The following is a 17279-nucleotide window of genomic DNA, read 5'->3' as shown; positions in this document are numbered from 1 at the left end:
GCGGGGAGGGTCGAGGGGCGGGGGTTGTCTCTCGTGGTTCGTAGGTTGACTGCTAGGGGTGGAGTGAGGTTGACTCGTGGTCTAAATTGACTGATGGTTGAGTATTGCTGATATCTACCAGTGGTGCAGTGAGGTCAACAAGTGGTGGAGTGAGGCTAACTCGTGGAGCCTGACTGGTGATGGTTGACTGTGAGATTGACTGGTTGGAGTGAGGTTGACTAGTGGTGGACATGACTAGTGATGTTGACTATTGGCGAGACAGGCTAGCGGTGGAGATTGACTAGTGATGAACCGGATTCGTTCGGAAACAGATGAATCTCTGTACGTTGGGAGGCTGCCGATGGAAAGTCGGAGAGTGCTGATATTTGTATAGAAGCGCAATGTAAATACACAACATGCAAAAGCAACGACTTCCCATTACATGTATACAAAATCCAACATATCTCAACAATTACAGCACTTGCTTGTTGCAAACATTTTAAGCGATCGTTTATTTCGACAGCAGAGACATTGCCCTCTGGGAAACACCGACACCCACGTGATCTGACTGCAGCATCGCACAATGTAATAAGCGACAAGTTAATTTTGGTTTAAGGTGCTGTAAAACAAGGGAATGCGACTGAAGGTTTAAGAGTGGTGATCAGAAAATGAGTATGGCTTTTTAAGCGTGGAGGAAATGTTACAGTGTTCGGGGCAGAATGTAAACTCTACGTTTATTATTTTAATTTTGATAATTATTTTTCAACGGAGCAAACATTTACCTGATCACCAGAGGCAGATGAACTAGACACTTCTCTATTGCTGGTATTTCTGCAGAACATGTCTCCATAATCTAGTTATCCTGCAGCAGACCACATTACTTGCACTTAAGACCACAGCTCTATGGTCGACACGCTCTCTAAATGTTGGTTGGCATTGAAGTGCACTGAACATGAATGACATTTAAACCCGTTACATTGCTTTTCTGTGGTTGCGGTGCTCAGGCTAAATCTGTCACCTTCAGGGGAGGTGGGCACATGTCCTGGCTAAAGTAGAGATCAGGGGTGGGCAAACCTTATTACCCTGCGAGCCACAAAAGTGAAATATTCACATGGCCGCAGATAACCGCAAGTTACACCGTGTGGTGGTCACTCGCCCGGTTCACTTGCGCTGGTTGGCCGAGATATTTAGGATAAAAAAAGAAATCTGTGGGAGCGCCCTGGAAGTGCTCGTACCGGGGCTCCGTCCACTTAAGCAGTTTCTATTGCGGATAAAATGTATACCACAAAGTTACAAATGATTTGCCTCTCTATCGAGTTGCACTTTGAACTGACTGGCAGCCACACGTGGATTGAGTCACGGTTTTGGCACCACGGGTTTATCCGCGAGCGGAACACATTCTGGCTGACAACACGGTGTAGCTGGATGGCTCCATCAAAACGAAGTTGATCGTTGTTAGTGGGAGCTCTCATCCACCTGTCATAACATTGATGCAGTTTCTGCAAAGAGAATAAATCGGTTTAACATGTAGGCTTTCACGACCAATATCATCCATAATACAGGTTTTTTTTTAGGTTAGATCGTGTACATGTCGTTAAACCCGCCAGCACCCAACACTGCCAATCAGTAAGGTTTGCCACACATATACGACAATTTACAACTAGTACAGCACACCGGTGTGTTGGAGGAAATCCACAACATTTATAATCTGAGTATGACGTTTCATCAGTAATTACAAGGAGCATCATCAGGCACAGCCAGATTTTCAGAATAAATCGAGTGGAATGTCGAAGATGAATCTATTACTTACATCTTGAGATTACGGTGGCAATGCATATTCAGATTTTTATTTAATCCAAAAAACGTAAGAAACGTGTCAATTATTAAGCGCAAAAGTGAATGCGTAACACCGTGATAATGCCATTTCACAACAGTTCACATTCATTATCCAGCTGTGGTTTACCGAGGCTTGTAGACTATAACATTTGCCTCAGCGGCTGGGACTTTTCCCATGAGATTTCATTGACTCAGAGTTCACAGACAAACACCGAGGCTGTGGCCCCAAGCTGTTCAGCACGAGTGGGAAGAAAACACACTTTAAAAGGGACTTTCAGCCACACACGTTCCCTATAGCAGGCTCTGGTTACATCACTGCAGCATTGCCATCCTATCTATTAATACCAATGCAGTGATGCTACTAGAGCGCTCTTATGGTATGCAAAAGTCACTTTAAAGTTATATATTCGCATTCACTGGGTATTACAACTCGTTATGACAGCTTTGGACAGGTATCTCAGGTCGCCTGCAAGGTAAGAACCACGTATTTGTGGGTTGTGTTTTTTTACCTTTAAAACCTACAAGTTTGTCGTGATGTGGGTCCTTGTTCAGTCTTCTCTCTTTTTGCATTTAGTTTTCTCCCCTTTTGGTTTGCAACTGTTTTCAGCATCATGTCATGTAGCAAGTTCCGATACGGAACTCTCAAAGAAAGCAGTGTACCACCTTGCAATAGGATGACCACTCTTGAAGTCACTTCAATTGCTTTGTTCATGCACACGACAGAAAAGCACTTTATGTGCCCTGCAGTGTCCGTTGCATGTCAATCAAACCAATGTCTTTAAATTATCCACTCATAGCTAGTTAAGAGCCAAATGAGATCAAGAGTCTCTCACAAATTGACAACTCAGTTTAAATAAGCGCAGCAAAGCAGAACGTTCTAAATATAAACAGAAAACTCTGAAAAACGTCGTTTATTGTTTTTTTTCTCCAACAGAATAAACAAAGAAAAATAAATCCTAATCGACAGTTGCGGGCATTTTCATTATTATTTCGTAACATTTTCATTAGTAACTTGTCAAACAATAACGGCGTATCAAAACCTGAGAGGGGAACGGATGCTACGCGTAGAGCAACATCATACCACTCCTTCACAAAACTATTAAACTGCAATGTTAAACTTTTGGAACATGATAATTTGGACCCCGTGTCTCACATTACAAGGGGGTCCCCTCTGGGGCGGCTTAGCACTTAGCAGGTGCTTTAACTGGGGCAGCAATATCTTCGTGTAAAGCCCATAAACAAATTCACGCCACTGCAATTTCCTGTTGACAAATAAACAATGCTTTTCCAGATTGAGTACACAGGTGAATATGCCATAATTTAGATAATTACATTTTACAGATAAAATAATATCACGACGTTTCGATCGCAACACAAGCAATCGTCATCAAGTGAGAAATATAGCGGGATATTATTTTCATTATTTGATCTATGTACGTGGCTTTACCGAAAGACCCAAGAATGAATTCCTGCAGTCACGAAAGCTTTAAGTCAAGATTGAACATTTTACAGTTTGGATTTTTTGAATGTGCAGCCATTGGTTGAAACTCAACTCGCTAAATTTGAGCATCATGGTTAATCACGGGGCTATGTCTCCTGGGCTTGAACTCAAGATCTCAGCAGTGCTGAGCTCAGCGCTCCAACACGGCATCAGCTTGGCATGTAAACATCTCACCCCAACAGCCATTTCACTCAGTCATTATACAGGGGTGCAAAGAACAGCAAATTCCAATTCTTTTATCTAATTTTTATGGTCTTGTTTGTAATGATTCAAATTTATCCTGTCTCATTAATACAGCAGTGTTACCACCATTAGACTGTCGCTTGCATGCAACTTAGAGCCCTTTATCAATCCACTGCTGGATGGAGGCCTCCCCACACCTATTTGACCATCTTTCACCAAGCTTATCAGTGTAGGTTGGTGAAGGGGAGTCCGGGGCCTAGTTTAGATATCGCTCGCCACGGCTGTTAGCAATCGCCGGCAAACAAACTCAAGCTATTCGGGTTCACAGCGCAGCACGCTGATCACTTGCCCCACCGCGCCCCCCGTCATTTGCATATAATTCGCCTAAATTGTGAAAAAAAAGAATCTATATTAACCTCTGACTCTACACATATTGACGTGCATGACATTAGCTTCCCTAAGCCACCGGGCGACCTCTGGCTCAATCTTCACGAAGGTACTGCTCTGGGAGTTCCTCTTCCTGCAGGTACGCGGGCTGAGAGGATTTGACCTGCGGGGAGGAACCCTTGCTGCCGGCCTCCTTCTGCTTTGCCAGCAATGCCGTGCGCTGGATCTCACCCACTTGCACCTTGGCCACCTTCGTCTCAGCCGCCCTGGCCAGGGCATGAGCCTCCTCCAACTGCTCCTGCAGCAGTTGCAGGTGAGTGAGTGCTACTTTTGCCGCCATTTCCACACCTGGCAGAGAACGCACGAGCAATTGTAGAGTTTGAGGTTTTCCACCGGCACTAGGGTCTCATAGGGTTATCATCAGTACCAAGTATATGCTCGAATATTAAAAGGGTAAATTAAAAAAACAAGCTGCAGTTGATGTTGTGCACCAAATTAGTATGGTGAGATGGATCTCAGGGATCATAAGACTGGATTGGCAAATCTGCGCGATACATGGCTAATCCATTAACCCCATTGTCAAACTCAAAAAGCATAAGACGTCCATCTAATTGCCTTTTAACTATCCCTAGAGCAAGAAAATGAAAAGGCCATAAAACCTTTGCTGTTGCAGCACCAACCTTTCGGAACAACATTGTTTCCTTCTATAACGTCGTAAATCTTCCTTCAAAATGCATCCTTAAGCAGAAGATTAGTGCTGGATACAACAATCATTTGCAAGTGTGATTTGTCACTTTCATCCTGTGCCATGTATCGATAGTAACATTTTAATGTGCATTTTTTACGACTGTCTTTGATGTTGTTTTGCTGCCTTGCTTAAGCTGGGGAATTGGTGTACTTATGTAATATAGAATACGACGTTTCGATTTCAACACAAGCAATCGTCATCAGGTAGAAAACAAACCTAGTGAACTTAGAAATACAATGCAATACAACACAGAGTCGGCTAACACAACAGTCAGCACCTTACCTGGTTGATTACATTCTTCCAAAGATTGCTAAATTTAAGAGAGAGACGAAACATAGATGCTGTGTGTCTCTGTGTTGTCTCTCTCTGCTTGCGTGTCTGTCTGTGTCTCCGTGTTTGTGTTTTGTCTCTCTCAAATGTAGCAATCTTTGGAAGAACGTAATCAACCAGGTAGTGTATTGACTGTTATGTTAGCCGACTCTCTGTGTTGTATTGCATTATATTTCTAAGTTCGCTTGTGTTGCAATCGAAACGTCGTATTCTATAATTTAATTTATTTTCTTTCTACGTGACTTTACCGAAAGAACCAAAGAGTAATTCCTGCAGTCACGAAAAGCTTCAAATCAAGTTTTATGCAATATACTTTATCTATTTTAGATATTACATTTTTGTGATTTGTTTTCTTTTCCTATACTTTGCACTCCGACCGTTGTCTGTATTGTAATAGGGGTTTTTCCCCTTTTTTTCTGGCAACAAAACTGAAACCGTTTTTTTTACAAGGATTCATGTCTGCATTAACCACAATACCTGCAGTCAAAATGCAAACAAAAAACATACTATGATATTATATGCATTGTCCTTGAAACTGATTGGTCCACACCAAGGGACGGCTTTCTTTTGAGTCTCGACCCAATTGGTGCTCGACCAGATGATGGCAAAAGAAAGCTGTCCCTTGGTGTGGACCAATCAGTTTCAAGGACAATGCATATAATATCATAGTATGTTTTTTGTTTGCATTTTGACTTCAGGTATTGTGGTTAATGCAGACATGAATCCTTATAAAAAGGTTTCAGTTTTGTTGCCAGAAAAAAGGGGAGAAACCCTATTATTACATTTTGGTACTGGCAAAGGAGGTCAAATGACGTTGTCTGTATTGTTTGTTTTTGTAACTTCCTGACCCACCCGTATTGGATATCTGTGAAAAAGAGCTTCATAGCTTATTGGATTTCTCCATTGATAATTACATATTCTGATTCTGCATTGGGTCAGATATGGAGAGACAAGGAAGAAGGCAAGAATGATGCTTGGTACCCATCTTAGATAAGCACAAAGTCGACTCAGATGGCTAGAGGGCCCTTTGGTAAGAAGACAAGAAAACCACATCAATTTGGCCACCTGCATAAAATTGGCTATCAGGGGAATTTTTGAGACGTATGCAAGATCTGAGTCGCCACAGCCCATATTTTCTCTGCAGGTGGTGGGGGAGAGTGTTGAATTTGTTTCCACAAAGTTTCGTAGTACTTCGTCACCTCAGTCAGTGAACCCATGGCACCTGCACGGTGTCCCCCGTGACCTCCTGCTTCACGTGGCCTTCACGTCCACATAGCCTGGCACAAGTGCCGTGGTGACGTCACCGCCACTTAGTGGCGAATGGCGGTAGTTGTTGTTGGGGGGAGTGTGCAGAGGGCGGGTGGCAGCAGAGGGCACCTGCTTTGAAGGCAGCTTCGGCTGCCCCTTTCGAGAGGTACAGCGCCGCAGTCCACGTCTCCTCCATCTTCTGACACTCATCCTGCCGCCGGATGACCTGCGGCATCACAACAGATTATTTCACGACGGCAGTGGTGCATTGTGAAGTAACGTCGTGAAATGTTCCTTTGAAAAAATATCCAAAGATTACTGCTGAATAAGGTCACATTTGCCAATGTGATATGTAACTTTGATCCTTAACTGTGTATCGAAAATGCAATGTTAATGTGCCGTTGTATTGAGGGATTACTACTGTGTTGTGTTATCTTGCTGTGGTCTGGGACTGTTTTATTTTGCTGCCTTTCCCAAGCTTGATAAATCAGACTTATTGTCTGTATTTAGATCGAGTGACTTGCTTACCATCTCTATTTTGCACTCAAATCATGTATTTATGTTTGCTGTTTAACTTGCTAACCCGCCTCTACTGGACATCTGTGAAAAACAGCTTCACAGCTCATCAGATTCCTCCTCCTGCATCTAAATAAAGATCCTGATTCATCAACACATTCGTCAACCACATTGTGACCTTATAATGAAAAATATAAAATAAGTGATATTTTGGGAAATGGCCCTTCTTCCACCATGGATCACCTGCCAGTGCCACCACACCTCTGGTTTTGGTCGTCCGCTTTATCTCTCCTCTCTCATCACCCTGCACTACGGCTCACGGGAGAACTCTCCACAGCAGCGCAACTCAAAACTTCCTCCTCCTCTACACCAAGGACCAGGACCTTCACTGCCAGCCGTCCCTTCTCTGTGGCAGCCTCCGCCATCTGGAACGTGGCCATCATCATCCCCACTGATGCACATTCACAACAGCATTCAATCTACATACACTTTTAAGAGACACTTTAAGGCTCCACATCTCTCGTCTGGCTTTCTGAGCGACAGGGAGCCTGGCTCTACGCCTCAGAGTAATTTATGTCTGTGAAATATTGCGTGTGTTAAGAATTGCATTGTTGTTATTATCATTACCTCTGAGCGAGCTTCAACAATAAGGTTCCAGACAGACTCCTCGTCCTTCGAGCTGAGCTGGGCCATCAGGTCCACGTACTGCTGCGAAAGCGATCCCATCGTGTGTAAGGCCTGCTCGCCAGCACACACACACAGAGATAAGCACACGCAAGTACATGCGTTTCTTCTAATCCATGCTGCGTACAACCACCACACTTGCTGGTCACAACACTTCTCTTTGCGCTTCTGTCCTCGCACTGCTCCACTTTAGAATTCCCTCCCATTCTCTCTTCCCAAAATCATAATGTCCTTGGCTCAATTCAAGAAAGCAAATGCACTCACGCTTATTATTTACCACTTCGTCAGTGCTCTTTGTTGCCAGCCGCTCGTTGTTGTGGGTTTTGTGCTCAACAACCATTATTTGACATTCTAACAGGAAACTATACATGGCATCTCCACGCAAGCTGTGCATGTGACTTCGAATCACTTGAAAAATGGAAACAAGCTGGAATGTTTCCCATTTACTTGTTTAACAAGGTCAGAACCCGAGAGACCGGGATCAGTCCTTTGCAAGAGTGACACGGGGCATGAGTTTGCTAATAAGGGGCAAATATTGCTGTGTACCGTCTCAATTGAATAATTTGCGGATCATTTTCAAATTTGGACCCCAACGCCGACTCTTGTGAATGACGTCAGGGGATCTTTAACGGTGAGTGAAGCAGTATATTATGGTTACTACACCCACAGTAATAATTATCGGTGCTATATTTGAACCGTAAACCAAAAACTAAACTATTTGTTATTTTACCAGGTAAGGCCCACTGAGCTACATACAGTAGCTCTTTTTCAGAAGCGACCTGGGCACAACTGATAGCTCAACCAAGTGGCTTATCATGTGGAAATTTACAGCGGCCAATTACTCGAAACGCATATTGAATCTTAATGTGGGCGGAAAATCAGGAGTACCCGGAGAAAAAATCCATGTAACCATGGGAAGAACATGCAAACTCCAAATATACAACAGGCGTCAAGGGTCAGAACTGAACCCTTAAACCTCCTGTAATCCAGGCGAGGTAGTTAACATCTCGCCACCGTGGCACGCCGCCTCTATATCAAGCGGCGAATGCGCCACCGCTGGGCCACATCACCACCGCCCAACCAATGGTTGTGTTGCAAGTGCTACGACGCCAACGTGCCTTGGTGTATCTGTCGAGGGAATCCAAGAGGGCCAGCGCGGCCTGAGAGAGAAAGGCAGTGGCTCCATCTGTGGCCAAGGAGGCGGCCCTTTTAAGCAGTGTCTCTTGACTCAGAGAGTTTGCCTCAGGGATCTGTGTTGCCACGCATTCATGACACAGGTAACAATTAATCAATTTACAGTAGGTGCTGTCATTATGAATACCATTGACAAAAAATCACTTTGAAACGAGATGCATTTCAAGTGTTTGACCCAGACCTACTAGAAAAGGGTATCTCAGTAAATATGAATTACTGTGCTTACATATTTGTCCTGGTTTCATACATTTTTTTCATTTAATAATTTAGTACATTTGGTATTCGCACCATTGTTATGGTGCAATGCTTTCACGAAAGCATTGTGTTCACAGACAATCGTAGTCTGAAGTAGTTTCACAATAGGGGCCCATGTTACTAAATATGCAATCCAATTAAGTATTCTGCAGGTAACATTAAAAAATTTGACAATGACAACAGCACACAATAGCCTACACTTTTCATCCACTGTGAAGCAGAAGGCGTGTAGTATCTTCCGGTTAATACACCTGCAATATTAACCAGGGCCACCTGTCGGATTCGAACTGTGAATTTCTGCAAAAAGCGGTGAACGTTAACCACTGGGCCACGCCACTGCCTCAACGTAACATATAAGTAAAATATTGAGGTGGGTAACTCCGATTGAGTTGACATGGAATCACTCAAAACATTTGTTTGCTCATGACATATGGGTTAAATCTTGCAAATAAGAACCATAATTTAGCATTAGGCACACATAACAAAGGTAGAAGAGGCAGACAATACAAACAAGACCGTGCAAACAAATGAGAAGTAAACTGACTCATGACCATCCGGTTAATCAGGAGAGTGAATTATTACATGCCAAACATTAATACACATGCTAAAAGACAAAGATCCCTCGAGTAACCTTGAAGACTGTTGTGCCAAGTGCTGTTAACAAGCGCCTATTCAGACCTGTATGGCGCACAAGGGGGTGGGCAGCACCACGTCTGGCTGTCTTTGTCTCCCCAGTGTTTATGTTTACATAGAAGCTTGATAAATTCCCACAGGTATATAGAGTACGAACATGCTGACAACAGTCAGGAAATTACGAAGTTAACAGCAGATCACCTTACCTGCACTGAGACACACACATACACACCATGTGTGAACATGCACCACACATACAGTGGCACGCCTGATTTGTGAAGCAGATAATATACACAGGTACGTAATAAAATTGACTTATTAGTTAGTTCATATCAACCCTACTACCAGACTAGGCAATCCCTGAGTTTCATTGAGGGCAATTAATCAACTTAGTCAAATAAAAAATGCCACTTTTAAATCACATTAAATGAGTAATCCTTTTGTTTTTTATATATATATATTTCGCTTTAGCAGTCATTACCTTCTGTAACAATACACGATGTATTTTTATTTACAATAGCCTCCTGATTCCAACTGATGAATGGGATATTGTCCATCATGTGTAGATTATTTTCGATTGCAATATTTTTCAGTATGGACTAAATGCATTTATTATGGAAACTTTAGAGGAAGTATATGGTTTCATCCTGTACCTGAACAGGATACTCTTTTAAAATGGACATCTAATTTATCTGTACTGATTTTTCAAATAATTGTTATATGAATACATGGCACTAAATGAAATAAATAATTGGAATGCCGTAACTGATGAATCCCATTGTCCTCAGAACCTGAAAAGTTCATAGCTGACTGACCGATGTCACTGATCAGTCATCAAGGATTGCTGCAATGAACTTGAAGGCTTTCACGAGGGCCCTGTATTGGAGGTGTGTGTTCAATTCCATTTTAAGGAATGGACTGCGTGTGTAAGGAAACCAAAAAATGCCAAGAAAATTCACATAGAGAGCCATCGTGACCTCACTGGCAAACATGTCACCTCATTGCGTGCCATGGTGGCAAGATGATAACTACTTCGCCTGGTATACAGGAGGTTGTGGGTTCAATCCCGACCCTGACTCCTATATATTTGGAGTTTGCATGTTCTCCTCGTGGTCTTTTGGATTTTTATCAGGGTCCTGCGGTTTTTCCCTCCACATTTAAAATCGTAATTGGCTGCAATAAACTTCTGCATGCTAAGCCACTTCGTTGCGCTACCAATTGCGGCCGGGTCGCTTCTGAAAAAACAGTTTTATCGCTCAGTGGGCCTTACCTGGTAAAATAAATAAAAGTTTAGCTTTTAGCTTAGTTTAGACACTGTGGTGCTCGCGCGTGTATGTGTCTGTGTGTTGGGTCATACAGGGAGGACTGGGACAGCACAGAGGGAGGCTCCTGCCAAGGCCCCGACAGTCCCCAGCAGGCGAGGGCCCAGCAGCCTGCGTGCCCAGACGTGGAAGCTGCGCTTGGGAGGCAGCAGCACGGACCTACGTTTGAGCAAAGAGCAGAAGTCACGCTTTGGTGACAGGGGTGGAGAACACGTCCCGTGGGACACATCCGGTCTGTGACTTCACTTCATATGGTGCACAGCCACATCGGGGCCAACCACTTCAACAAGGTCCGCACAGTATATTTGTCATGGCATACATCTACATTCAGAATCAGAATATTTACACTGGAGGAATCAGATGAGCTATAAAGCTCTTTTTTTCACCGATGTCTAGTAGGGGTACGGGGTAAGAACGTTACAATACACCTTAAATTCGCACGGTTGTGGCTACGCACGGTGCGAAAGGAGTTCAACATACATACTACAGGACAATATTTCCAACCTGGCAACACTTTCTAATATTAACGTGCTCAATCACCTTTTATTTTCATCTAGTCCTCAGCAATTAATGATGAGTAGTACAGGCCTGATCCAAATGTAGTTTCAACTAATGCGAGGCCCACCAAAGATATCCGAGTATCATTGCTAATTACATAATTGGAGACACGCTTAAAGTGTCGTATCCCCTACTTCAAACACTTCGCAACAAAGCGATTAGCACGGTGGGCTACGTATGGTGCGAATGACGTTCAACATACATGTCTATATTGGCAGTGGTGAAAAAAGCCAATTAACAAAAAACATAATACATTTGTAAATAACAATGTGGCCTTCAAAAGCAAAATATATAATATATAACATATAAATATATAATAAATTGCATTTCTTCACGTGGCTCAAAGCAAAATCCAGTTCCGCTCAATGCCAGTCTTACATTACAAGTGGGTTTACAATAAAACATGAGCGCGGTGATAATGAGGTGCTTGGTGCTGACCAGGCTCGTGTGATGGTTACGAGATGTGTTTGGCTGGCCTTGTGGTGTTGTTGGCAAGATGTTTGGCATTATTATAAGGTCTTTAATGTTGTATATTTAGGTATAAAGCAGGCGTTTGTGTATTAGGTGCGGGTTGATGAGGTCTGTGGTTAGTTAATGATGGTGTTTATGATGATGTGTTGTTGGTGTTTATCAATGTTGTTGGTGTTTATCAATGTTGTTGGTGTTGATCAATGTTGTTGGTGTTTATCAATGTTGTTGGTGTTGATAGTGTTGTTGAGTTGTTGCAAATGAGCTATCGTTGTAGTTGATTAGGTGTGCAGTGGTTCGGGTTCCGTTGTAGAGGCGGTAATGTTTGTAATGAGATGTAAGTAACGAGGTATTGTTAACCACGCGTGTAGTTGATGACTGATAACTTGACGATTGTGTATACGATGAGGTGCAGTTTCCGCGTTGTAATTTGTTGATGAGGTGTTGATGAGGTATAGTTGATGCGAGTTTAAATATGCGCATTGATCGTGAGGTAGTGGTGATGTTATGCAGCAGATGCGTTTGTTTTTATGTAACTAAGATGATGAGGTGTTTACAAAGGTTTGTAATGGATTATGATTACGATGTATTGTGGTTGATTATATAAATCTGATGAGGAGCTGAAATGGTTGTTGAGGTGTAACTTGATGAGGTAACTTGATGAGGTGTAACTTGATGAGGTTTAAGCTGATGAGGTTTAAGTTGATGAGGTGTAACTTGAGGTTTAAGTTGATGAGGTGTAAATTGATGTGTAACTTGATGAGGTGTAACTTGACGAGGTGTAACTTGATGAGGTAACTTGATGAGGTGTAACTTGACGAGGTGTAACTTGATGAGGTGTAACTTGATGAGGTGTAACTTGACGAGGTGTAACTTGATGAGGTGTAACTACTTGTTGCCATGTGCGCTGACGGCGTGGGTGGAATGAAGTTAACCTCCGACGAGCACGGTTGGCTACGTACGGTGTGAAAAAAGTTCAACGTACAGTAACGATTTTTGTATATGATAACGATGAGACAGTGTGTGTGTGTACAGCTCAACGCGCGGAGGACTTGCAAATGTACAATTGACGTGTGGATAACGTATTAAGTTAGCGAGGCGAACATCGGTGGCGAGTGGAGTGACCATTGCTGCCGATAACGGCGCGGGTGACCTCTGTGGTGTCGTTTACTGCTGCTGAAGTGTAGCGAGCGAGCGTACAATGAGGAGGCGATGTGGCCATCGGTGGTAGAGTTAGCGGTCAGCGAACTGCACTGCGAACCCGGCGACCCGAGTTCGAATCCCGTCCACGGCCAACATCAATGTGACGCTCTTATCTCAACCGATCCTAGGCCCTCCCCTAGGTCGACTAAGCCTCAAAATCAATACCCCCCAGCGCGATGAAAACATCGCCACTGGGGAGACAAAGGCGGTCGGGCGTGGTGCTGGCCGCACACAGCCCCGTGCCGGCCTTCATATGTGCTCGCTAACAGCACTTTCCCTGACGGTGTACCAGAGGCTTTGTCGCCGCTGAGGATGACCTCTGTGTTGTTCATGCGGTATTGTTGGCGAGGCGTAACCGGTGCTGGCGTGTGTGTGTGTAATGACGACGAGGTTGTAGCTGCTGATGGCGAGGTGATGATGAGGTGATCCCCTCCTCCTCCTCCCCACACGAACCAACGGAGCAGTCGTAGAGCAGCGGTCGCCACCTCGCGGCCTCGTGTGGAGGCCATGCCGAGCACAGTGACGGCGTCGCGCACAACGTGACGCAGCGACGCGTCTCGGTTCAAACGACCATGACGTCACGCCTTTTGCAACTCGCGGCCTGACGTCACGAGCCCCGCCGAGAAGAGGATGACGTCATCTCCACGCCCGTCCACGCACTCCCCTGCCTCTCCCCTCTCATCTCTGTTTTTTTACGATCAGAGGAAACAAGAAGATGCTCGGTGTAGTCGGCACTTTGCTCCGTTCATCATTTCGGTTTTTTTGTTTTTGCTTATGCTTTGCTTTATGTAACCCCACCCCCCCCCCCCCCTTTTAAATGAAAGACCCAACAAAATATTGTTTTTCTTTTTTTTCTGCTCTCCTTACCCCTTCCCTCTCTCTCTACCCCCCTCTCTGCCCCCCCTCTCTCTCTACCCCCCTCTCTGCCCCCCCTCTCTCTCTACCCCCCTCTCTGCCCCCCCCTCTCTCTACCCCCCTCTCTGCCCCCCCCTCTCTCTACCCCCCTCTCTACCCCCCTCTCTGCCCCTCCTCTCTCTCTACCCCCCTCTCTGCCCCCCTCTCTGCCCCCCCTCTCTCTCTACCCCCCTCTCTGCCCCCCCCTCTCTCTACCCCCCTCTCTGCCCCCCCCTCTCTCTACCCCCCTCTCTGCCCCTCCTCTCTCTCTACCCCCCTCTCTCTCTGCCCCCCTCTCTTCCTACTCCATTTCGCTCTCTCTCGCTCACTCTCTTTTTTTTATAACTACGACAAGTGCTGCACCTGCCCACTCCCCTCCACCCACTCTCCTACCTCTCCCCTCTCATCTCACTCCACTCCCCTCCACGCTCTCTCCTACCTCTCCTCTCTCATCTCACTCCACTCCCCTCCACGCTCTCTCCTACCTCTCATCTCACTCCACTCCCCTCCACGCTCTCTCCTACCTCTCCCCTCTAATCTCACTCCACTCCCCTCCACCCACTCTCCTGCCTCTCCCCTCTCATCTCACTCCACTCCCCTCCACGCACTCTCCTACCTCTCCCCTCTCATCTCACTCCACTCCCCTCCACCCACTCTCCTGCCTCTCCCCTCTCATCTCACTCCACTCCCCTCCACGCTCTCTCCTACCTCTCCCCTCTCATCTCACTCCACTCCCCTCCACCCACTCTCCTACCTCTCCCCTCTCATCTCACTCTACTCCCCTCCACCCACTCTCCCTCTCATCTCTCATCTCACTCCCCTCCACTCACTCTCCTACCTCTCATCTCACTCCACTCCCCTCCACCCACTCTCCTACCTCTCCCCTCTCATCTCACTCCACTCCCCTCCACGCTCTCTCCTGCTACAGCCACCAAGGCTTTCTGTGGAAGCTCCCAGACTTTCGCTCAGGGGGAGCTCGCCGTCGTGCGCCTTCTTGTCTTCTGCTGCCCGCAGTCTTTAGATCTCGCTCCTCCCCCCTGTCCGTGATGTCCACTGTGTCCCCCTGTCCAGGCTTAAGCCTTGTCCTCTCTTCCTCTGCCTATGACTGACTGGCAGGTTTATTGTATTATCAAAGCATATTCGTGATGGTAACAAAAATATATATGTGTTTAACATGTTTTCAACGCCTAAAGATAGGTTGTATATATGATTCGGCCAAGCGTGGCAAAGGATGTGTGAGTAATGAGGCAGGGCCGGTTACCGAGGCTGGCATAGGCGTAATGGGGCGCCGCTGGTGTGCAGGAAGTAATAGGTTCGATCCCGATCCTAACGCCTGCTGCTGTGTATTCGGAGTTTTTCGGTGTCTCTCGCTCTCCCCGTGGTCGCGTGGATTTTCCTCCGGGTCTTCCGTTTTTCCCTCCACATTTAGAACCAAGATCGCGCGTTTAGAGTCTTTGGCAGCTGTCACTTTCCACGTGATAAGCCGCTTCTCGCGTCTGTGGCCAGGTCACTTCTGAAGAAGAAGCTGCATAGCTCAGTGGACCTTCGGGGTCGTCCATAAATGACGTCACGCGATTTTGGACGATTCTTGACCCCCCCCTTTCGTCACACGGCGTCACAAAAAGGCAGACCCCCCTCAAATATGACGTCACAAAGCTCTGCCCCCCCCCCCCAAATATAAAAAAATGCTTAAAATCGATTTAAACTCGCGCGTATTTAATGTGGCGCCGCACTCTGATGTTGTAGGAGAAAACTTTTATTAAAAAGTCTATTTAATTCAGTAGATCGTGTTGTCTATATTTATTTAAAGTTGCGCGTTTTGATGTGACGTCACATTTCTCAACCCCCCCCCCTCGTCACACATCGTCACAAATATCTGACCCCCCCGCCCCCCATGTGCCTGACGTCATTTATGGACGGCCCCTTACCTGGTAAAATAAAATTTAGTTAAGAAAAACAGAACGAAGCGTGGCCCCATCGTTTATAAATCTACTCTGCACAGATCTCCAGTAGGGGGGGGGGGTCATAACGTTACAACAATAGAATATCACGATAGCAGTGCAAACTATAGCAAAGGTAAACACATCACACGACAAAAAATTATTTGCTCAGTTGAACAGTGCACGAACCACTGCACCACCACAAACACATACGTGTTCAAGGACAAAGATCCCCCGTATAGCCTTATAGACTGTTGGGGCAAGTGCTGTTAGCGAGCACCTATGAAGGCCGGCACGGCACACGATGGGGTTTGGTGGCCAGCACCACGCCCGGCCGCCTTTGTCTCCTGAGCGCCGATGTTTACACACCGCAGTAGGTACTCATTTAAGGCAGAGTCGACCTACGGGAGACCCAGGACTATTAAAATATTCGCTGTCACTGTTATTGATCGTGAGCAGGAATCGAATTCGGGTGGCCGGGTCCGTAGCGCAGCGCACTAACCACTGCGCCAACGGTCCCCAAACACAACACACACGTATACATACGTACACACTCACACACATGGCAATACATTTTCTAAATGTGCTTAGACACCAACATTGAGATCCAAGCCTCGGTCAGCAGCCTGTTACAATCCTTGGCATAGGCGCATATCCATAACGTTAGATGGTACAACTTGACTTTTCAGTTTCCAACATCTGTGGTTGCCTATATCGTGCAGCATTGCACTCACCCAGCGCATCAGCATGGATATACAATGGCTTTTGTAAAAAAAATCCTTTTTTACGATATCAGAAATAACCCCCCGAATCAATATTGCTCATTGCCACCCGTAAGCCACTTGCCTCGAACGTAAAATCTTTTCCCACCTGACCCCCCCGCCCCAACTGTGAGAAAAGGGCCCCCTTTTAAAAGATTGCCACAATGTTCAATAAATGTGTAGTGTCAATGATTCGGAGACAAGGTTTGTAGGAGGCACCTTCTTTATTTACCACCATTCACGGTCTCGTCCACACACTCTCCACAGTAGCTCAGCCCAGCCTGTACACCAACACCGGATGTCTAGCACTGACGGCGCTGACTTAGATAGCTAACGACTCTGCTTCGTAGCTCAATATCTAGCGGGGACGTTTAGCGACGACGAGACGAGTCCACGCCCAGCACCGGCAGCCTCGAGCCCCCCGCTCTCGGCTCCTTTTATGCTCCCAGCGCGGCCTGGCCCCGCCCTGACCGCGCCTCCCTTCTCGAACCCTCCAGCAAGTTCCAGGGGCCTCCAGACGGGGTCCTCCGTGACCCTTGCCCCAGTTCCTCCGCTCTGCCCACACCCCGTGCACGCCCTCACCGGTGTGTGCGCTGTCTGTCCACCACAGCTGCCGCTGCTGTCCACCAGCCGGCGCTG

The 17279-nt window shown here is 45.9% G+C and overlaps 1 protein-coding gene across 2 annotated transcripts; it reads right to left on the bottom strand.

Annotated features, from left to right (window-relative positions):
- Window positions 1-2711: 2711 nt before the first annotated feature.
- LOC142931178 (diablo IAP-binding mitochondrial protein-like) lies at window positions 2712-13632 on the bottom strand. 2 transcript variants are annotated; one of them, XM_076074723.1, is made up of 6 exons: window positions 13499-13632; window positions 10852-10975; window positions 8531-8662; window positions 7356-7466; window positions 6342-6438; window positions 2712-4234 (listed from the first exon to the last, which is right to left on the bottom strand). In XM_076074723.1, the coding sequence occupies exons 1-6, from the start codon at window positions 13552-13554 to the stop codon at window positions 3981-3983; spliced, it is 774 nt and encodes a 257-aa protein (XP_075930838.1). In that variant the 5' UTR covers window positions 13555-13632; the 3' UTR covers window positions 2712-3980. The 2 variants fall into 2 exon arrangements, with proteins under 2 accessions (XP_075930838.1, XP_075930839.1); XM_076074724.1 differs by lacking the exon at window positions 8531-8662.
- Between the last annotated feature and the right edge of the window lie 3647 nt (window positions 13633-17279).

This window comes from Petromyzon marinus, chromosome 50 (genome assembly GCF_048934315.1).
Source record: "Petromyzon marinus isolate PM22_M1 ecotype Great Lakes invasive population chromosome 50, UKy_Petmar_22M1.pri1.0, whole genome shotgun sequence".
Taxonomy (NCBI): Eukaryota; Metazoa; Chordata; class Hyperoartia; order Petromyzontiformes; family Petromyzontidae; genus Petromyzon; species Petromyzon marinus.
This window is presented reverse-complemented; position numbering and strand designations above follow the sequence as displayed.

Coding starts and splice junctions, on each gene's coding strand:
- LOC142931178 (XM_076074723.1), bottom strand. CDS start 13,554: ATGGCCTCCACACGAGGCCGCGAGGTGGCGACCGCTGCTCTACGACTG. Junction 10,976..13,498: donor GCTCTACGACTGCTCCGTTG/GTTCGTGTGGGG, acceptor GCTCAAACGTAG/GTCCGTGCTGCTGCCTCCCA. Junction 7,467..8,530: donor CCCTCGACAGATACACCAAG/GCACGTTGGCGT, acceptor GCTGGCGAGCAG/GCCTTACACACGATGGGATC.